Source organism: Prionailurus bengalensis, chromosome A3 (assembly GCF_016509475.1).
Source record: "Prionailurus bengalensis isolate Pbe53 chromosome A3, Fcat_Pben_1.1_paternal_pri, whole genome shotgun sequence".
Lineage (NCBI taxonomy): Eukaryota > Metazoa > Chordata > Mammalia > Carnivora > Felidae > Prionailurus > Prionailurus bengalensis.
In genome coordinates, this window is record NC_057354.1 from 119,082,301 (window position 1) to 119,103,544 (window position 21,244).

Below are 21,244 nucleotides of genomic sequence, written 5' to 3' on the forward strand. Positions count from 1 at the left end.
TGTCTGGTTTAGCTTTATTGGACAGCAGGTGCAGTGTTGGACGACTACTCTTGACACTGGAGAAATTCTGGACAATTCCAGTAACAGGTCAAACAACGGGGTTTATCAAATAAAGCCAATTAGGGTGTCAGTGTCCCTATGAAAAGCTGTGGAGGCCCCAGCCAACCTGATTACACGTTGTACCCCAGGATTCTAGGTCAGAAATTAAACAAACCCAGCAAGGTAAATCTCGTACACACTAGAAACCAACGCAGCACTCCTAAGTGGCGTTCTTTGATTTGCTGGATTGTGACAGTCCAGCAGCGTTGGTGATTCAATGTCATCATAGGACAGGGTCGTCATTTTACTTGTCCTATGCTGTTGCCAAGCCAGGTTCACAGCAGCCCTTCCTTCAACTTGCCTTGAATTCAGGCCAGTTAGAAGGATTCGCTATTCTTAAGAATTGCACCTGTTTCTGATTGGGAAGAAGTGAGGTCTTGGGACCCTTGGACAGTCCTGCCTAGCAGTCCCAGACCTTAGCTGCCAGGTGGGTTTTTTTCCCTTGGGAAAAATGGTCGTGGTCACCTGTCACTAGGAGCAGGGTTCTGCCCAACGTGGACTGTTTAACGCTCGACAGGTTAAGAGTTACATCCTAACAAGGGAAGAGAACACGACGGGAGACGCCATTGTACTCATGACCTCACTTTGTGCCATGATTTTTCTACGCTGGCTACTTGATAGGCAGAGTCTCAGGGCAACAACTGAATGGGAAAGTGGTAGCTGGCCATCATCCTGCTGTCATCTCAGGGTTTGATGGAAGCAGGAACCAGCCTGGGGGGGTCGGAGTGGACAGCGCACCTCTAGCACTGCTTACATTTCAAACATTAGAATCTTGAGGTGAGAGTGGAAAGCCTGTGCAGCTCTTACAGTCCCCAGTCAAAAACAAAAAGGGGCTTTGGTGATAGGCCCTTGACTCGTGTGTCTTTTGGAGTCCTACATCTTTCACTCCTTGCCTTATAAAACTAATTAATAAATTAAGGTCCTGGCAAGGAGCCTGGCTGGCTCTCTCCAAGAGCACATGACTCTCTGATCTCAGGGTTGTGAGTTCAAGCCCCACACTGGGCGTGGAGCCTACCTAAAAACAAATAAAAATACAAATAAAAATAAAAAATAAAATAAAATGAAGGTCCTAGCAAGGAAGAGAACACCACCAATCACAGACCAAGAATTCCCCTAGGAAACTCTCCCTGCTTTTTCCAGCTTAAAATAGTCAAGCCATCAAGGTAGGTGTTGGGACACGAATCATAGTGCAAGTGGGACACTATGATTAGGGCAGCAAAAGGAGCGTCTGGAATCCTCAACAGGTCCAAGTTTAGAGTGATGGGCATGAGCTTTCCCTGCCAGAAGCTCCCCTGCAGCCAGTGGCTACAACCTCCAGGAGGCAGGGAGCCAAAGGAGAACACGCATATGCCCAGTGTTTCGCTGTCCCGTTCACAACCACGGGAATCCCGACGTGACGATGCGGACAGGAAAGCTGGCAATCACACCTGTGTCCTTTATTCCACCCAGTAGGCATACCCAGGGGCCACATGCTGAATCCCGTCTCGACGGGCTGCTGGAAGGTTCGCTGGGCCCGAGGCACACAACCACCTGGGCTTTGCTCTCCAGGCAGACGGTAGGGCTGGGCGGCAGAGATAAGCTGAACCTTGAGGCAGAGTCCCCCAGCAACAAAGGGGAGTGGAGAGTAAGGAAGTAGGACCACGATGGAGGGGGGGCAGTGAGGGGCCTCAAAGGACTTAAGTTGGGCATTTGGAGGTGAAAGGCCTTTCCGGCCAGCCCTCACGTCCACCGACAGTCACGCCCAGGCTGTGGGTTGAGGCGAGGCCACTGTCGCCCGCTACGGTGCTATATTCTTCTGGAGGCCCCTCTCCTTGTTCCACCGTGACCAAAGTCTGGGAGCAGGAATCACTCGTCAAAAGAATGCAGATGTCACTCAGTGGAGTCCCACCACTTTGGAGAGGAGCTGTTTTGGGGCTTCGGGGATGAGATGGAAGGAAGTGGAGAGCAGGAGACCAGAACGGGCCACAGAGGCTACCGGCCTGAGGACAGAGGCCGGGAGCTACATGCAACAGGGCCAGGCAAGTGTTCAGTGGGATCAGGGGTAGGAGGCTGAGATGCCTCTGGGCTCAGTCCCCACCAAACGTAGAAGTGGGACAGAGGCCACTGGCCACTTGCCTAGGAGACAGAACTCGGGCGCCAAGTAAAAAAGACTCCTTTGCGGAAACCCCCCAGCAGTCTCCGAGGGCTGCCCCAGACGGGGACGCGGGGCCTATTGCTGGGATATCATGGCAAGTGCCCAGTCCAAGAAAGCCACGGTGATGTCCTGTAGGCAGAGCCAGGTCCAGCGGGCAGCCGCACTGAGCTGTGTCCTCACGCAGTCCCAAGTCACCTCACCTCTGGGAGGAAAGCAGAACATTTGTGGGGGTTCGGAGGCGGTGTCAAGTCACAGGGTTGCAGCTCAGACCCACAACCCGCATCCCGGAGTCGCCGAGGGACGCTTGACCGCTGGGGCGGGGCACAGGGAGAGACTGGACGGAGAGCCCTGTCCCTGGGGAAAGGGCAGGGGGCTCCGGGGCTCCTGCTGCAGCGCTGGACGCGGCTCTCACCTGCATGCCTCATGGCAGCGCTCCTGGGCCCGGGCCAGGGCCTCTAGCAGGACGTGCCACAGCGGCAGCAACACACTGTGGTAAAGCAGCAGGAGCAGCTCCCTCAGAGACTGGAGCAGCTGGATCAGGGTGTCGGGGAGCTGGATCTGTAGCTGGAGCACAGAGCATGGGGGCGGTTAGAGCACCGGGAGAACGCATCCTGGTCCTGAGGACCCGCTCCACACGGGGCTGGACCTTCCGGCCCCTGGGCAGACCAGCATCCTCCCTGTATCTGGCTTACCCTCTGGGAGAGGCCGGTGAGGCTGTCACCAGCCCAGGCAAGGTGGGAGGCACAGTGGGCAGAAAGAAAGCTGACTGTGGCATTGGTGTGGGTCCAGGCCAGCTGCAAACCGGGCCTCACCACGGTCAGCAGGTGGGAGCCCCAGGCTGGCAGGGTCTCCTGCAGCCAGCTGTACAAGATGGAGGGGAGAAAGGAAGGCCGAGTTTCCTCAGACAGCTCGGCTCCCCTGAGAACAGCTGGGGGGAAGGGAGGCCTTGGGGAGGGAAAACTGCCATCGTTCTCGACCGATACCGCCACCACCTCGAACACCAAGCCCTCTCCCGGCCACCTCCTTTCTCCCCTCCCCAGGCGGAGCTCACCTGTAGCCTTGCAGGCTGTAGGAGTAGACCTTGGCACATACGTGCTGGCCAGCAGGCAAGAACCCAGATGATTGAAGTAACCGGCCAGAGAGGGAGGCTGAGTAAAGGGGGCCCGTGGTGAGCTGGGGGGCAAGGGGGACAGGGAGTGGGGAGACAGACACTACAGGCCCCAGAGCAGGCCCAGTGGGGGATGTAGCAGAATGCAGCGTGCTCACAGGGCTGCAGAGCTGGCTCCAGTCTGCTCTGGAGCATGCTCGCTTGGAGGGAGGGGTGCAGGCCTGGGGAGCTGAGCCCATTTCTCCTGCTGGGCCGGGTGAATGGGAATGAGGCAGCCAGGCAGGTGTCAGGAAGCCTGGGTTGGAGGATCCACCCGTCTACTTACCAGCCGTGATCTGAAGCTAATTGGTAAATGTGACCCTCAATTTCCTCAGGAGTTAAAAAGGAGATAACACTTTCTCAAACAAGACCGTGCATACACAAGCATTTCTACACTGCAAAGCAACAGTCCAATCTGAAGCGGTAATGTCACAGTTGTGGACAGAAAAGCCTGCCTGGAAAGGTTTCTTCTGTAGGACTAAGACAAGGCTGTATTAGGGGCAGTGGCCACTACACCTAGCTCCGTGCCTCACCCTCGTGCTATCTTCCTCACCTGCCAATCACTGCTTACCCTGGAAAGAGCTATGTGATCGGAAGTCATGGCACAGGAAACCTACGGCAAAGATCAGCACCAGTAGGAGCAGCCGTGTCCAGGGCAGCCGGTAGCCCCGTGCCTGCTGCAACAGGCCCTACGAGGGGAGGGGGAAGGACCGGTGGTCAGAAGGGAAGGGGGTGGTCCTCGCCTCCTAAGGCGGGCCTCAAGCCAGGCCTCCTCCCCTCCGGGGACAGGTGGGGCGGAGAATGTGCTGAGCCACAGGTGTAGGACGGTGCGCGGGCTGGGGAGGGCTGGGTGCTGGTACCTTACAGGCTGTGTCACAGGTGACGGCATCCTGGTTGTTGCAGCTGCCCTTCCTTAGCAGCTCCTGGTTGGTAAGCTTGAAGGACTGAATGGTTTCTTGCAAAGACTTCTGTGTCTATCGGATAAGAAAAGTCTGGGTTGAGAGGACAGCATTCAGTCTGTAAGGGAACCGAGCCTCCACCCTGTTTCACTGTCCACACAGTGAATACAGTGCGTTCTCAGGGAGGGGGGCAGTGGTTGAAGGGTACGAACCCAGAACCCAGACGAGGCTCAGCCTGCCATGTCCTCCCAGCTCCTCACCTTCTTGGGAATCTGCTCCCAGGACCTGAGCAGGTGTTCCAGCAGCAGGCTATGGGGAAAGCACAACCCCTTGCAATCAGGGGGCCCACTTGGCCCTTCCCGTCCCCCTTTAGGCCCTGGCTCCTTCACTTCCCTCCCACAGTGGGCAGCTTCCTAGAGGCCACCCCAGCAACATTCCCGCTCAATTTGAGAGGCACGAACCCGAAGGACAGTGACAGATTTTCCTCTTCTACTTCTAGGCTAGGGACAGGTGGGGAAGCATGGATTAGGCTTCTCTGTATGGACTGGAGGTGGGCAGCCCCCCACCCCCACCTGCCTGGACTGTGACAAGTGCTTGGGGTACAGCTGCCTCCAGACACTGGCGCTGAGGGGGTCCACCGTCAGGCACTCGGTCAGGCTGCTCAGGAGCTGCATAGGGACAGGAGAAACTGCTGGGGCCTGGGGCTGGCTGGAGGGGAGGGTGCTGAGAGGTAACCCCTGGCCCCCAAGTGGGGCAGCCCAGGCAACACACCCATCCCAGAGAATGGGGAAATCATGCCAAGACCCCAGAAATGTCTGAGAGGTCGTAACGGGGAGGCTGGAACTCCCAATCTAGAGCTTGAGATGGAAGGTCACCCGTCCACAAGAGGCAGGACATCAGAGACCAGCTTAGCTCCGTCCTCGTGAGGGTGGTGTGCGAGTGGGGCGGGTGGCTATCAGGAGCTAAGGAGGTGCCCAGGAAACAGGTCCCATGAAGGCAGGGACCTCACCAGCAGGTAGGGACCTCTGCAGCGGCCTCCCGCCACTTCCTCACCTCTTTCTTCATCTCAGGAGGGCAGCTAGGGGTGGCTCTGGACAGGAAGGAGGGGAAGTACGTATGCAGGATGGATTCCGGCCTCGCCCCAAACGCCAGCACCTTCAGTCGGGGGTAGAGCTGACACAGCTGCTCCTGCAGGCTGGGGTGGGGGTGGGGAGGAGAACCAGGCACAGGCTCTAAATGGAGCTATGTGAGGTGTCCCTTTTCCTGCCCGAGAGAGGGGAGTCGCTAAGGGCCTTATAATGGCAAGGAGTCTTTTCAAACACAGAGAGTCCCCGGGAAATCTGTTGAAGTCATGGATCTTCTCCCCAGGAAAACGTCCATATGGCAATGATACTCGAGGGCCCACACAATCTCAGGAGGTTCACCGATCCCTTGAACCTTGCAGGTTGAGAATCTCAAATTTAGGATGGTTGGAGAAGAGGGGACAGGAAATATGCTGCCTGCTCCTGACTCTGCTGGGATCCTTCACAGCAGGTGTGCCCCAGGGTAGTCTTACCTGGGTGTCAGGGAGTTGTTGGGCATGTAGGCAAAGTCCAGAAGTGGGAAGAAGTCCTTGGGGCCAATCATGCCAAAGCCCTTGGTGAGGTTGGGGTGCATCCTATGGGGGAAGGAAGGAATAGACTTGTGGAGACTACCATACAGGCTGTGAACCCAGCTAAACCCAACATCTAGGGAAATGGGCATAAACCCTGCCCCACCCCCTACCCCTTAATAGCTTCTTTCCTTTCCTTCCTCACATTCTGATCGGGAGGGGCTGGTCCTGGTTTTCCTCACATCTATGGAGGCCAGGATCACAGCATCCCCTTTTGCTGAAACAGCTACTTTGTGTTTTTTTGTTTTAAAATTTTTAAAAAGTTTTTTTTTTAATTTATTTTGAGGGAGGGAGCATGAGCAGGGGAGCGGCAGAGAGAGGCAGAGAGAGAGAATCCCAAGCAGGCTCAGCACCATCAGTGCAGAGCCCGATGCAGGGCTCAAACCCACAAACCATGAGATCATGACCCGAGCCAAAATCAGGAATCAGATGCTCAGCTGACCGAGGTGCCCCCGAAGCAGGAACTTTGGACACCATAAGCCTTCCTGGCTGTCCCCTCCCCCCCCGCCCCCCCTCCCCCACCCAGTTACTCACAGGAGCAGCCGATCCAGGTATGCAATGGCGAAGGGAGACAGAGACTTGATGCCCAGCACAGGCAGCATGATCCCTAGCCACACTGAGGAGACAAAGTTCAGGGAGGAAGACTCAGGCTCGGACCCACTGGGGATGTTAAAAAGCTTACTGCTTCCAAGACCACCCTTCTTCCTGCCCCCCTTCTCTGTTACCTTTCAGTCCTTCAGTGAGGTTGGTAAAACCTGCTTGACCCAGGGCCCACATGATGGTCAGACACTTCGCTGGACGGCTCTGGTGAGACCTTAGCAGTTCCAGGAACTGAGGAGACCGGTGGGAAAGGCAGGTTGGGATGGGGCAAAGCACCAGGAGCACCCCAACGCCAGGCAGGAAGAGATGTCAACAGGGAGACAAGGGACAGGCCACGGAGCAGTGGAGTAGTACAGGGTAGTGATTCACAGCATGTGCTCTGGCACCAGGCTGTGGCCTTCGACCATACTTTCCGCTTACTAGTTTACTAACTCTAGGAAAGTTACTGAACCCCTCCGCAGCTCAACCTTCTCCTCTATAAAATGACTGCCTCACGTACATACAAAGCACATCCAGGGCAAGCACTAGCAGCATTAGCCATCAATACTGGTCTTACAGGGTCTTCTACTATCCCTTAACTCGGTCCAGAGTGTAGATTCTGCCCAGCCTCCCCAGTCCTAGCCTCCTGGTGTCCCCACCACCAGCCTGAGCTCACCTTGCCCAGGTTCATGGTGGCAATCTTGGGCTTGTCTTGCAGAATGGCCTGGATACAGATGCGGTAACCGTGTAGTGACTCCCCTGAAGAGACATGTGTTCTCAGACGTACATACCCTACTTGACATCCCAAATCTGAAATCTCCCTTCTAGCAGCTGTGAGCCCAGAACGCAGGCCCAGCGACTTCTAACTTTCTCTTTCCAAAAGAGTGTGGAGATCAGTACATTTCCCTGTTGGAAACAGAACCACCCAGCCCATCTGGAAGTAGAAAAAAGGGACTAGTAGGTTTCCAAGATGGGGGGGGGGGGCTAACCCTCACAGGGGGGCCCACTCACCTGGCGTCTTATCCAGTTCTTGCAGCATAGTGAACAGACAGTGGTCAAAAAAGAGTTCCAGAGACCCTGCTGCCTTGGCCAGTAGCCCTCGGATGATCCCACGCAGCTCCCGGTTTACCAGGCTGTAGGGATAATCTGGGGCCGACAGGCCTCCACGTGAGTGCTAGGACCAGAAGCTTCTGCAGCTCTGTGCACTCCCTGAGGATGGGGAGTGCAGGCAGAGGCCCCCTGCACTGAGGCTGGCATCCTCCCCATCCCAGTGAGGCCCAGGCGCTGTCACAGCTGTTATGATTCGAGAACATCTTTGATTCACGCACAGGAATCAGGACAGGGTAGGGGCACTGGGCTCTTTTACTAACTCATGGGCTGACGCACAGCCCTTTCGGTGTTTTCTTGAACTGGTCTGATTTTGAGGGAGTCAGAAGAACTAACCGTGAGTGTGCTGGCTTAGAGTGGGTTCACTTAGAGGCGCTTGGAGCTTGTAGTTGAGATAGCTGGCCAGGTCCTTCAACCACACGGATGGGTTTCCAGAGAACACGCTCTGGCTCTTGTCTAGCTCTTTCTGCAGAGCTGCCACGTCGAGCTGCCAGGGATACAGGCCCCCCGTGGTGCGTTATGAGTGAGTACAGGGAAACAGGACAGAGGTGGGAAAACGGGTGAACTAGGTGAAGGCAGAAGGAAAAAAGGGTTTCTGCTTTTAAGTGTTAAGTATGCGGAATGCCACACTATTGCTGCACCCGGATATTTGGGGAAAAGAGTACAGCTGGGATTGCTGATCTCAAGGCCCAATACTCTTAAGCCCTTCACACGTTCAAGGGGACCAGACGGAAAATGAAACACTGCTGCTTCCACAGGGCGAGGAACCACAGCTGTTTCTCTACCCTCTCCCCAGTATCCCTGGGTCTTCAAGGCTCTCCTTGCGTAATCTAGGTTTCCCTAGAAACTTATTTCCGATCTGTCTTAAATGCAAGCATTCTATACCTTGGGATTTCTGCCCTTTCCTGAATGCTTCCTCCCAAAAGCAGTGTCTCGAGTTCCGCAGGTCCCTCGGCGGCCACCGCCACCCCCTTGTTCCTTTCATCTTCTCCACGCCTCACGTCCCTGTTGTCTCCCCACCTAAAGTCTAGGCACACTCACAGCTTTCAGTGCCTCCTCCAGGCTGCGGAAGCGACCCTGCTTCTGGTTCTGGTTGGCGAGGGTGGCCGCCTTCTTAGTCTGCTTCTTGTTCCCGGGTTTCTTAGGCTCCACAGCAGGGGGTGGAACTTGCTCCTTATTCTGCCGCTTCAGGATTTTCTCAAAGCCCCGCTCATAGAGGGTGCTTGTCGTCTGAATTGGAGCTGGGGTAATGACAGGCAGAGAAAGGGGGACCATCCTTGAGTCATGAGGGCCTCACGGGAACAGCGGTGCCTTCCCCACATTGTCACCAAATTCGTCTCCAGTGGGGAGCCTGCCTCAACGGCCCTTCTTGCGTCCTGCTTAAGGAGCAGGGCGGGCAGCCCTCCCGGTTGCTTCTTTCAGTCATGGCAGCTCTTGAGTTCATAGGCTCTTTCAAAGAGGTGAGGCATTTCTTTATTAGATAAGTCAGAGTGCGTGGGAACTAGCAGAGGAGTAGGATACAGAGGGCTGGCTTCCTTGGTGAGTGGCTACCAGTCTGGGAGGTCAGGACTTTTCTGTCTTGGTTCCAGTGTGACAACTCTATCATCAACAAGTGGCAAGCTCTCTCCACTCTCCAGGAGACTTCGAGGAAAGAGGCGCCACTTAAATACTCGCTGGGTGTTGAGAATGAGTGGTGGGGTCGTTCCTTCCGCTGCCGGGCTCCCCCCGTCGGTCTCCCCCCCCTCCAGCCCCCACCCCAGTACCTGCTGGTTACTCAAGGAGGCGGCACCGAGCACGATGAAGCCGGCTGCCTCTCCCCAGCTCTCAGACATTGGCCCCAGAGGCCAGGCTAGGGCCGGGAACAGCTGGTAGGGTGTGTGCAGACAGCAGTCCTGGTCCCCTCTGACATGTGACCCCGGGAAAGGGCACCTAACTCCACTGGGCCTCGGTTAACTCATCTGCGAGGCGAGGACAGCTCCCTCCTAGCGCTGTCTACCTCCTGTGAGGCTCAAGAGGCGACGCACGGCAGCGCTCGCCGAACGGGGGGTGCCGATCGGCAGGGCAGCCCAGGGGCTCGGGTGGCTGCTCGCTACCTCGCCGGAGGGGCAGGCCCGGGGCCGGGAGGCGGCGCTGGCGGCCGGCCGGGTGGGTACTCACGGGTCAGGTCGTATTTCCACACACCGTTCGCCTCCCCGAGAGCCCGGCGGTCCCCTCCGCCGCTTCTACCACTGCCGCCGGCCCCGGGCCGCCGCCCTTTCCTCACCACCTCCCAGCGCCCCCCACCAGCCGCCTTGGCTGCCATGGCTCCGGCCCTCCCGCCACTGCCACCTCCCTGGGCTTTCCGGTCCGGCGCGGATGCACCGCGCTCTGCCACGTCTCCTCGCAGGGCCTCGCGGCGCGTGACGCCGACCGCAAGGCAGCCTGGGACTTGTAGTCTTTCGTTTTCGCCGCGTTATCTCTAGCAAGGTATCGGGTCGGGAGGGGCGGCTGGGGTCTCCTTCGTAGCAAAAAAAAAAAAAAAAAAAAAAAAAAAAAAAAAAAATCCACGCAAAGGCGTTGAGATGAGAGGCTGTTGTATTCAGAGCATTTTAATTGGGCATTTACTGTATGAAGGCCACTGCATTGGGGGACTTGGAAATGTAACCAATTGCGGTTTTCTTTGCTTTCTAGCGGTGCCAGAAAGATGGAATGGAACGTTCTCCTTACCTTCGGGGCGAGGTTGAAGATTACATTTTTTCTCCCTTCTAGGAAAGTGCTAGTTTTTTTTGTTGTTAGTGGTTAAACTTTAAGTTATTGGGCTATAAAAAAAAATCTATTGTGGAAGAACAAGGAAGAGGATGGAGCTTGCGGGTAGGGGAAGTGTTTGGAGAGCAGGAAATGGAGAGCGGTGGCCCCCGCTAATAGAAGGGAAAAGTCTGGGGTTCTGGGACCGCCAGGGCTGTTTCCCCTTACAGGGAAGAGGAAAGAATGGCTCTGACCCTCAGTGCAAGAGTCAGTCCCAAGTCCCAGATGTGGCAGGGAGTCATCAAGAAGAGCCCCAGACCTGAGGAACCACTCAAAGAGGTTACTGCTGACTTTGTCCCTGGAGGGCCTTCCACCATGCTTGTAGTATCATGTGAAACCTCAAAATGTAAAGCATCCCAGTAGGGGAGGAGGAGGAGAGGAGAAATGAAAGTAACTTATTACAATTAAGGAAATGTGCTGTTTCAGGTACACTCCTAGATTCAAGGATGAGATTCATACCTGCCGTACTCAGGTACAAGACAGGCAAGGCCTTGTTGTAACAACTGATAGAGTCCAAATTCCTACAGGATGAACAGCTGGGGAAGTGATGAGGATATCCTGAGGATATCCTAAGGATAGGAAGGAGATTAGAGAAGCCTTCCTGAAAGAGGTGGCATTTGAGATGGGTCCGGGGACAGGGAGAATTTTCACTGGTTGGCGATCAGGACAGGTGCAAAGAACAGGCCAGCCGTATGGGTTTATTGCTTTAAGTGAAAGCCTAGAGGTGGGGCACAGCAGGGCAAAGCTGGGAAACAAAGTAGTTCAGTGTGATGGTATTTAATGAGATTTGGGAGGTGAAGAAGGGTGGAAAGCGATCTGAACCCATATGCTATGGTCTGCCAGAAATGTGGACTGGGAAGCCAGTGAGAAAGTGGCACAATCTACTGTTTCGGAAAAATAAGTGAGTATATGTGAAGGATAGGGTGGGGCGGGGGGAATGCCTCCTGCCTGTCCTCTAGCCCCTTCTGGCCTGACTGTGGCTGACCTTGCCTCCGTTTCCTCCGAAATGGAGTGCTTTTGCCCAGGACCGTAATTGAGCTGCTCGTTCACCAGTTCATTTTTTTCAGATCATCGGTTTAGTTCTACTCGACCTCACAACAAGATCTCCTTTGCTCAACCCTTTTTGTGTCACGTGTAGGGTCACCGAAGAGATGTTCTTTTCTGAAGAGAAACAGAACGGGCCGGGCTTTCCGTAGGGTCTGCCCCGTGGTGGAGGTAGTTAAAAAGGATTGTAATAAGTTACTTTCTTTTCTATCTTTCTTTGGCACGGTCTGACCGCTCATTTGTTGTACCTTGGTATCCAGGGGTGAGAAGTCACTCACTTACTTAGGCGCTTCTGCACTTTCTAAGCACCTTCTCTACCTAAGCACCTGGCACTGTGCCAGGGGGGCTAGAGGATTCACCTCGCTTGCTTGTGAGGAACTCGAAGCCTGTGTGAGACAAATGTGGAAGCAGAAAATTATAGTTCACCATCTAAGTGTTCCACGAGGAAGAGACTTAGTATGATGAGGGTACCGGGAAGAGGTGGAGGAGGCGGCAGTGGCTTTATGTCCCTGAACTCTGGGCGTTCCAAGAGCAGCCTCAGACACTAGCCGTGCAGCGGACTTGGGCAGCTACCCACGTGGGGTCTGAGGGAAGAATCAAGATGTGGGGTCAAGCAGGACAGGTGGGTGTCTAGTGTGGGGGCAGGAAGGGTGAGCTCACCGAAGCAGTGTGACTTACCACGTTAGATTTTTATCGCTGCCGTAACAAACTTGCCATAAACTTACTGGATGAAAACAACACGTTTATTATCTTATGGTTCTGGAGGGCAAGGGTCTGGCGGGGTCTCACTGGGCTAAACTACGGTGTCTGCAGGACAGTGATCCATTCTGCAGGCTCTACGGGAGTATCTGTTTTTTCACCTTTCGCAGCATCTAGAAGCTGCCCGAGTTTCTTTGCTCAGGCCCCTCCCATCGTCAAAGCCAGCAGATTGAGTCCCTCTCACAGGGTATCACTCCTCTGCTCCCCTTCCACTTGTATGGACCCTGTGATTACACTGGGCCCATCTGGATAACCCACAATACTCTCCTTATTTTAAGGTCAACTGATTAGTGACTTAATTCCACTTGCAACCTTAATCCCCCTTTGTTATGTAACCTAACATCTTCCAAGTTCTGGGAATTATGACCCGGACACCTTTAGGGAGGAGGCATTGTTTTGGCGACCACACGCACTTTGCTGGCGGGGTGAGGTCTTGGCCTGAAGATTAGGGCCACACAGAACAACTACTTTAACCTCTTTTTTTTTTTTTTAATGTTTATTTATTTTAGAGAGAGACACAGAGAGACAGAGTATGAGCGGGTAAGGGGTAGAGAGAGGGAGACACAGAATCCGAAGCAGGCTCCAGGCTCTGAGCTGTCAGCACAGAGCCCGACGTGGGGCTTGAACTCACGAACTCTGAGATCATGACCTGAGCTGAAGTCGGATGCTTAACCGACTGAGCCACCCGGGCACCCCTACCTCTTACAGTGTCTACCTGGAATAATGGAGGGAAAGCCCTTTGAAGTGAGGCAAGGGAATTAAAAGTCATAATGATCAATAAAAGCAGGCAAGGAACTTGTTGGGAGGAGAAAAACAGAAGTAGAATAGGGCTAGAAGTATCTATGTGGGGGTGGGAGTCAAAAGGAGGAGGTGAAGCAAATGAGGAATGACCAGGAATGAACTGCTTCTCTAAGGCTGCTATCTGGAGTCATTGGAGAAATGGCAGTGGTCTGGCAGAGGCTCAGGGAGCAGGGTCACAGGAGAAACAGTTCCAGTTTGATCATAATTCAGGATGATGAGGAAACACAAGGACTACTAGCCTGCAGCCACAGAAAGAACACTCTGGAGGTCACACCTCCGTGGTCTTTGGGGATGAGCGCCGAATCATGCGTCAGGAGGTCTGAAGTCTAACCTAGATTTTTACCACCTTGAGCAAGTCATGTCACAAGCAGGCCTTGGTCCCTTCATCAGTAAACGAGATGACTTTGTTTGATTGGGCCTGGTTCCCACATTCATTTCAGGGCCCTCGGTCCCTGGTCGGCTTCCGGGCCATTGGTTACGATGGCCCTTTGCCGGGGCACGCACCAGGAATGTAGGGCTGTGTGGATGACGTGAGGCTTCCTGACTCCTGGTTCCTCAGAGCTTGTTCAAAGGAGGAACCACTCGGGCACTGCTGTCCTAGGCTTCAGCACTCAGAGCTGCTTGCTCTTTGTAACCCACTCAGCTCTCTCTGTCACATAATACCTTGTCCCCAACTGGATCACAGTTGTGAGGTATATAACAATATGCGCCCTGACTGGCCCAAAGGAGACTGAACCAAAGCAACCCTTGGCCGGGCCCCCAGCCTGCCCCCAGTTAACTGCCCCCACCCCCAGCCACTTTACTGGGTTGCCTATCGTCACAGCCATGGCCCCAAGCTTTGTTCCTTCACGGGGATTGGGGCTTTGGGGCCTCCGTGAATTCCTTCCCTTAGAGCTCTGGCAGGAGTGTTGAGAGATGGGGACTAGGTCAGAGCTGGCCTCTGAGGCCATGCGCCAATGGCAGTTTCTAGGCCTGACAGAGGATGGCAGGGGTGCAGTGCTCCGTGGCCGGCACCTCTGGAGAGGGGAGTGCTCGGGAGGAGAAAAACATTGAGACCCAGGCCGTGGCTCGCTTGAGGGAGACAGGGCATGGACTTTTACCACACAAGTTTATTTAAATAAAAGTGAACACATATGCAGGCTGGGTGGCCCGAGGGGGCAGAGGTCGGGGAGGAGGGCAGATGGGAGGCAGACGAACAGGAAGGTCCAGGCAGAATCTGTGTGGTATGAACCAAGCTGCAGAAGGGGTGGCTGGGGGCCTGGGGGCGGTGCTGGGCTTCGGTGCTGGGGGCAGGGGGCCGAGGGTGGGTGAGCCTGGTGCCGGGAGGTCATTTTCATCCCTCACGTGCTCCCCCCGCCTCTCCCTGACCACCGGGGCCTCAGGCACCCCCCACTCGGTCCCCTTATCCCTCTCCCGACATCAGCCTTCCCCTCAACTACTGGGAAGTCAGAAGACAAAATAAATAAGAACGGGTGAGTCCTGCCGAGGCTCCCAGCAATGGGGTAGGGATGCCAAGCCAGGCACACTGCCCCGGAGCCCCGTGCTGTCAGCCCTGGGAAAAGAACAGGTAAAGTGCAAGGAAAATCCAGTAAGTAAAAATATACCAATGACTTTGTCAAATATACAGCTGCTGGCTGTCAGGGGAGCGGGCGGCTGGCTGGGGCGGGCGGCGGCAGCGCCACCCTGGGAAGTGTTGGCCGACACAGCATAGAGACAACGGAAATAAATAGGGGTGGAGGAGTGGACAGAGGCCTCGCCCAGCGCCCACCGGGCCTCTGCCTGCTCACCTGCCCCGTCCCCACAAGCCTCGCTCCTTGCCTGACTCCCCAGTGCTGCGGCACTGACACAAAGCACCCGGCGCCGACCGGCTGTAAGGAAAGGATTATAATGTGGGGCGGGAGCAGGGCGGGGAGGCACGGCAGCCGTGCAGTCAGCCAGGGCTGGAGCCGCCCTCAGTACTCGTCTTGGTCTTCCTGTTGGTGTTCCTCAATCTCATCGTCCTCGGGGGGTGCAAATCCTTCCTGGAGGGTGGGAAGGGAGAGGGAAGTGGTGAGCCAGGCAGGCCAGGCAGAGGGGGAGACTTCTGCTGGGAGCCAGTCCCACCTCCCCTGCTGATCTCTGTGTGACCCTGGGCTCTGACTTCAGTGGGCTCTCCCCACCCTGTTCCCCCAGGCCCCTCGGGTGCTACCCCTTGTGGTCTGCAGGGGGCAGGATGGGGAGGGCCCAGTGGGCCTGGGACATGAGCGGGTGAAGGCAGAGCTCACCTCGGTGGCATAGAGAATGCCTATGATGCCCGAGATAACCGGGCTGTTCTCACTTTCGTGTTCCTGGCAGATGAGCTCGATGTCTCGAAGTTTGCTGAAGTAGAAGTCACGCTCCTTCTCCAGCCCATCCACCGTCAGCTTCAAATCCAATAGCTGCTTGGGGACAAGGCGGTGTTCAGGCCAGAGGCCCCTGCCCCAGACTCCCCTTCCCACCCAAGGTCCTGGCTTTTGTTGAGGGCTCTCTCAGTGACCCTCGCCCACCCTACTCACCTGCTGATTGAGTTCGAGAATCTGGGCATCGGTCTCATGGCCGCCATTCCGGGCTGATGGGGGGTTCTTCCGGAGGATGCAGGGTGGGGCCACATTGCTCAGCCGGCCAGAGGTCTGCATGTTTTTGGGGCCTGTGGGGGACGTCCTCTGTGGAACTGCCCAGAGGAGAAAGGTCGGATGGGGCCACGTGAGCCCACGGCTCGCGGGGCCTGAGACAGCCTGGTGTGATGACTGCGGGGGCAGGCCCATGCGAAAGGCAGACACTCTTGCCCTCCCCTCCTCTCCCACTCGGGAGGGGCATCGACATCTAGGCCTCAAGCCATGGCCACACTGACACCATAGCAGCCGGGCAGCTCTTTGGCAAGCCTGGGAGAGCAGGGACTATAGGGAAGCAAAGAAGGGATGAGGTGTGGGGAGGGGGGGGAGCTGGCCTGAGGGAGAAGTGAGGGCAACCAGGAAGGAGGATTTGGGAAGTGGGGCTGGGAGGGTTGGGCCCTCTTGTACTGTCAGCCAGAGACTGAGGAAAAGCAGCTGGTGCAGGGTCTCAAGTCTGGCACTTGCTGGGTCTTTCCCGACAGAAGCCCCACCCTCCCCGGGGATAAGCTCAGTCTCAGGGCCCCTGCCCCTCCCAGCATCCCTGCCTCAGGATGGGCTCTGTGTTCTCTGCTGGGCCTGACTCCGGGACCCCGGCTCCTCCCCCACAAGCCCGGCATGCTGAGGCCACTTGTCTTCTAGCTATGGCCGCTCCCTAGACAGAGCTGGCTGCTTCTAACACAAAGCAAGCAGGTGAAGGGAGGGGGGGGGGGAACAGGCCCAGGCGGGGCAGCAGCGCAAACAGAGGAGTGGCTCTGCTATGACGGGTTCAGATGCTGGGGCTGCTCCTTTCTCTTCCTTTCCCCAACCCTCTCATCCCCCAAACGCCCTATTGCTTCTCTCCCTTTTCCTCTCGAACCCAGACAAAGCCTCCTTTCAAAAGACTCATCTCTTGAGGACTCAGGGCTGTGGGCCTTTGGAATAGGGGAAGATCGGATCCCAATGGGGGAAGCTTGGCAGACTCCCGTCCCCGGGGGGCGTCCAGTGGGCAGGGGGCAAGAAGGGTGTGTGGTGCTGGCACCAGGCCCCTGGCCTGGATGGACCTGGACAGACGAACCGCGCCACATGCCGCCCCGTCATCTCAAGGCACAAAGCCAGTGCCCTGGGCCTCCCAGCACCACTGCCCCCATGGCTGGTGCCGGTGGCTCTCCGTTTGCGGCCCTCTTTCCAGCCCTGTCCTCCCTACTGTGATTCCCCCTGGTCTGGGCGGGCAGCAGGCGGCGTCATCTGAACTCCGTGATAACAGTCTCCTCTAGGCTGGCAGGGCCGGGCCGGCGGCCCAGGGGGCGCTCCTGGCTGCGGAGCCATGCCGGTCCGGCCCCCCACGCTCCCTCCCCCGGCTCGGGCACGTTACCTGCTGTGCCAATGAGTTTCTTGGATTTGTTGAAGATCTGATCACCTGGGTTAGGAGGGGGCGCTACGTCCTGGCCCTGCCGCGCCAGCAGAGGGTTGTAATCCTTTCCGTCATAGTTTGCGTCAAAGAATTTCTTAAACCACTGAATAAACTCAAAATTATCTTGGAATTTTCCTTTCACTAATTTCTCTACGGGAATTATCTGAAACAGACCACACAAGCAGAGAACTTTAGCCACCTGCTGCCGCAGGGCTGCCTTCCTCTGTGAGAGGGTCCACTGCTCTCAGGAAAGCCAGCTCCTGGGCTGCGGCGTCTTCCACCTTCTCCACGGGGCCCCTCCCTCGGCACCGGAGCCGGGACGCTGTGGCCGGGCCCGGGAACCAGAGACGGCCCTCTCCTCCAGGCACGGGAGGAGCCGGCTGCGGCCCTCGCCCTCGGTGCTGCCGCCGTGTGCCTGTGGGGTGGGGGTGCCGGAACCAGGGGCTGGGGGCCACTGAGGCAGTAGAGTGAGCCAAGAGACTTTCCTCAGGCCCTACAGAGAAGGACCTTAGTAGGAGCGGTGCACTGAGCCCCAGCTGCTGAGACAGACAGGGTCCAGAGAGAAGGAAGGGGAAGGAATGTCGGCAGGATAGGATATCAAGTGTGGGGGTTTTTCCACCATGCCTTGAGCTGGGGGAACATTCCCTCCGGAGAGCAGGGGGGGTGGAGAGAGGCGTGAGAGCTGGAATGACCCCAGCAGCCCCTGCTGCCCCGGCTGGCGGGTCATCTTCTTCCCCAGGGTCACACAGCTCCTCAGGGCCCCCCGGAGCGCAGGCACCTACTTTGTCAACACCCATCTTCTTGAAAGCTGCTTGCAGCACCTTGAAGTTGTGGATGTATTCGTGCTCTAGTTTGGCCTGGAACTTCACCTTCCTCAAGTGCACACAGCCGGGGAAGAGCATGTCCATGAACTGGCAATAGGCTGCCCCTGGGGAGACGCACAGCTGCCTGAAGGGGTCCCCTGCCTGGGCTGCTCCCCCAAACTACCCAGTCTCCTCTCTCCTTGTCCTGGCAGGGTCAGTCCTACGGGTGGGACAGATACGGCCGGAATCCCCCCCCCCCCCCCAGCTTTCCCAGAATAAAAGCAACTACGACAGATTGATGCGGTCACGTCAAACGCTGCGTACGTGTCATTTAATCCCAACAGCAGCCCTAGTTTGACAGGCATGTTCTCTCCATCTTGTGCATGGGGAAACTGAGACCTAGCGACTTGCCCAGGACTGCGCTGCAAGAACAGCTGAGCTTCGGGCCCAGCGTGGCCAGATTAGACCTCATACTGTGGGCTGCTGGCTTCGCTGCCCGTCCGGGCTCTTGATACCCCACGGCCCCTGCCCTCCCGCAGCCCCTCCCTGAGCCTCTCCCGCTCTTCGCTTCGGACTCTTCCCATTCCACGAGACCCTCATTTCCTTCACCGCCACGACTGTGACTAGTTTAGGGCTCTGCTGCTCTCCTCCTCAATCCTAATTTCCGACTCCGTTCTCTGCCGTGGCCCTTCTGCCTCCCACTCTCCCTCCCCTTCCCTCCAGCAGGGCCCACTCCCCCCACACCCAGGCTCCTACCTGAACAGAGCTGTTCTATCTTGGTATAGTTGAGGTGCAGGGAGTCATTGACCCATGCCAGCATATCATGGCGACTCAGATTTTCACTGGTCACGGACGTGGAGTACACATTGACGGCCATACCCCAGCTGCAAAGAAAGACGAGAGGCAAGGTCAGCATCCAGGGGCTGCGTGCTGTTCCTTGACTGTAAGGACAGAAGGAGCTGGACAGTCCTGGGCGAGTGAAAAGCATCTTCCTCCAGACCGGCCTTGCGGTTTTCCCTTCTGGAAAACCCTTCAGGCATTTCCCTCTTCAGGCATCTAACGAGTGCCTACTATACGCCAGACATGTGCTAAGAAACTGGTGATAAGATGTGGTCTCTGCCTCCACGGAGTTTACAGACAGGCAAACCCTCACAGAAGGGAGTGGCAGGGCAGCGAAAGCGGCACACACGAAGTTAAGAGACGACACAAAGGTGGGAGGGATCTCTTCTGCGTGACAAGGTCAGCGAAGGCTTCGGAGCAGAGATGCTGGAGTCTGGAAGGACCGGGAATTTTCCAAACATGCAAAGGGATGGGGTAGAAGGGTACCGCAGGCCCAAGGACCAGTGAGAACAAAGGCATGGCTTATTCTGGGACTCTGAGCTGTTCAGCAGGCCTGGGGAGCAGGTTTTTGTGTTGGGGTGTGGTACAGTGAGGTTGGCAGGGACAGATTGCAAAGGGCTTTGTTTCCCACGAGGAGGAGTCTGGACTTTCTGTTCAGACAACGGGAAGCCATTAGAGGATTTTAAGCCGGCAGTAACCTGACCAGATTTGTGTTTTAGAAAGCTGACCAATCTTGTCCTCTCCTTTGACTTGAAACCCCGTATTTCTGTGGCCGGTGGCCTGCTGGCTGACCCACAGGCACCTAAACTCTGCTTGTCTAGAACCTCCCCTCAATACGTGCGTCTCCTGTTATACTCATTATCCCAGCGACCGTCACCACCAGTCACCCAATCACGCACGTTAGAAACCTGGGGTTATCCTACATAGCCTACGCCCCCTCACACTCATATCCAGTCATCCATCAAGTCCTTTCCAGTGTGCCCTGCTCAGACTAGTCTCCTGCTGCCTGGGGGCTATGTATGCGCTCTCTCAGGCCAAGGCCAGCAGTAGTCTCCTAAAGGCCCCCCCAGCCTCCAGTCTTTCCTGGCCCACCCCTGATACTGCTCCGATCAGAATCCATGTAAAAGTAGCCCAAACCACACCACTCTCCGTCGCAGTCATGAACGAGACCCCCATTGGCTGAATTTGCCTTATAGACTTGAGCTGTTCAGCACTCCCAGCACTGGAAGCATTTTTGAATTAGTGCCCAATATTTTAACGTTGGGATGTTTCACACAAACAACTTGAGGTTTCTGGCTTTTGGCAGCGCTGGGCCTTTGTTCCTGCACAGCAACCAATGGCTGGAGCTGGGCAGAGGCGCCCCCTTCTGGCCAGCGGATATGAGCTCCTCCTTATCCTCCCCCTAGCCACGGTCAGCCAAGTGTCACCGACTTGCACAGTTAAGCACACAGTATACCTTGTAACTAGGTCTTTATCAGAAGTGGAGAAACAGAAGATAGACAAAAGGACCGCGTATTTTGAGAACTGTGAGAGTGCTTACTTCGGACTGAAGAATATTTCTCTAGGTTTAATACATAAAATGTCTCTGTGAAGGAAAAATATGCCCAGACCACTTCCCTTCCTCCCTCCTCCCCCCAGCAGGCACCTGCCCTTATCGTGTGACCCTCCCCACCACTTATCAAACTCCTAACTGGGCCCCACTTCTCCAGCCCTCTCACTTTGCTCCCCGAGTTGGGAGCCTCCGGCAGCTGCCTACTCACCGTCTGGAATGCTGCCCCCACCCCAAAGTCCACTCGTTCTCTGCTCCCATGGTTTTCAAACCATGGTCCCTGCAGGAGCAGCAGTGGTGCTGTCTGGGCTTGGGCTTGCTAGAAATTGCAATCCTGGAGCCCCATCCCAACCTACTGAGTCAGGATCTGCTCCCAACCAAGATGCCCAAAGGGTCTGCAGGCGCAGATTGGAGAAGCTGCTTTAGAGGGGAGGCTTGGGTGACATCTGCCGGGCTCTGCTCCCTCATGGCCTCCACCCCAAGTATACATAATGGAACTTCACTAGATGCACATTCAACTTGAATGGCATTTTTGAGAAAAATCGAGAGAGAAACCCTCTGTTTTGCCCTTCGTTGCCCTGGGAAAGGGAGGTCCGGCAGGCCAAAAAGCCAACAGAAACAAAAATTATTGTATTGTCTTGCATTGTCTTGGGAGCTCCTAAGGACTCAGAAGCTGGGAATTCCAGAGATTTCTGAGGGTAATTTTGACTGCACTTGGGTCTCCTCTTACACAGTGGTTTTGAGCCCAGTGCCTTTGCCCTTCTGACCCTTGCTCTAACCACAAGACTTGTCTAAATGCCTGCCCCCCTTGTCAGTAAAGGCCTTAAAGCCAGGGGTGGGGTTTTCAGGCCAGTCACAGGCAAGGTATTCAGCAAAATTGTTGAATGACTGAGTGATGCCTCCTCATGGCCTCTCCTCTTTCTGAATCATCTTTCAGCACCTCTGGCCTGGACCCTCTACCCCCACTCAACCTTTAGGACTCAGCTTGGGCATCATCTCCTCCAGGACATTGTCTCTGAACCCCTGCC

General features: G+C 55.9%; 2 protein-coding genes across 8 annotated transcripts in view; both read right to left on the bottom strand.

The window, feature by feature from the left end:
* Nucleotides 1-1,514: 1,514 nt before the first annotated feature.
* On the bottom strand, nt 1,515-10,001 carry TMEM214 (transmembrane protein 214). Of its 2 annotated transcripts, XM_043604332.1 has the most exons (17): nt 9,774-10,001; nt 8,658-8,857; nt 7,953-8,103; nt 7,521-7,655; nt 7,186-7,268; nt 6,656-6,761; nt 6,465-6,546; nt 5,835-5,936; nt 5,333-5,474; nt 4,856-4,947; nt 4,540-4,588; nt 4,241-4,354; nt 3,952-4,069; nt 3,285-3,381; nt 2,926-3,094; nt 2,646-2,797; nt 1,515-2,435 (listed from the first exon to the last, which is right to left on the bottom strand). In XM_043604332.1, exons 1-17 carry the CDS (start codon nt 9,916-9,918, stop codon nt 2,309-2,311), a joined length of 2,064 nt encoding a protein of 687 aa, XP_043460267.1. In that variant the 5' UTR covers nt 9,919-10,001; the 3' UTR covers nt 1,515-2,308. The 2 variants fall into 2 exon arrangements, with proteins under 2 accessions (XP_043460267.1, XP_043460268.1); XM_043604333.1 differs by lacking the exon at nt 1,515-2,435 and having other exon boundaries at nt 2,681-2,797; nt 3,285-3,406; nt 9,774-9,970.
* Nucleotides 10,002-14,095: 4,094 nt separating this feature from the next.
* MAPRE3 (microtubule associated protein RP/EB family member 3) overlaps nt 14,096-21,244 on the bottom strand; it is a 54,030-nt gene continuing 46,881 nt past the window's right edge. For 4 of the 6 annotated variants that reach the window (XM_043604334.1, XM_043604335.1, XM_043604336.1 and 1 more), the window contains exons 2-3: nt 18,584-18,711; nt 17,110-17,952 (exon numbers count right to left, since the gene is read on the bottom strand). In XM_043604334.1, the coding sequence (XP_043460269.1) occupies nt 17,216-17,952; nt 18,584-18,704 (858 nt within the window). In that variant the 5' untranslated portion in view covers nt 18,705-18,711 and the 3' untranslated portion in view covers nt 17,110-17,215. Of the gene's footprint in view, nt 15,026-15,268; nt 15,422-15,538; nt 15,694-16,985; nt 17,953-18,583; nt 18,712-21,244 lie in introns of those variants that run through there. The other 2 variants (XM_043604339.1, XM_043604338.1) reach the window with 2 other exon arrangements.

Coding starts and splice junctions, on each gene's coding strand:
- TMEM214 (XM_043604332.1), bottom strand. CDS start 9,918: ATGGCAGCCAAGGCGGCTGGTGGGGGGCGCTGGGAGGTGGTGAGGAAA. Junction 6,547..6,655: donor CCTCACTGAAGGACTGAAAG/GTAACAGAGAAG, acceptor TTGTCTCCTCAG/TGTGGCTAGGGATCATGCTG. Junction 4,589..4,855: donor AAGCACTTGTCACAGTCCAG/GCAGGTGGGGGT, acceptor CTTTCCCCATAG/CCTGCTGCTGGAACACCTGC.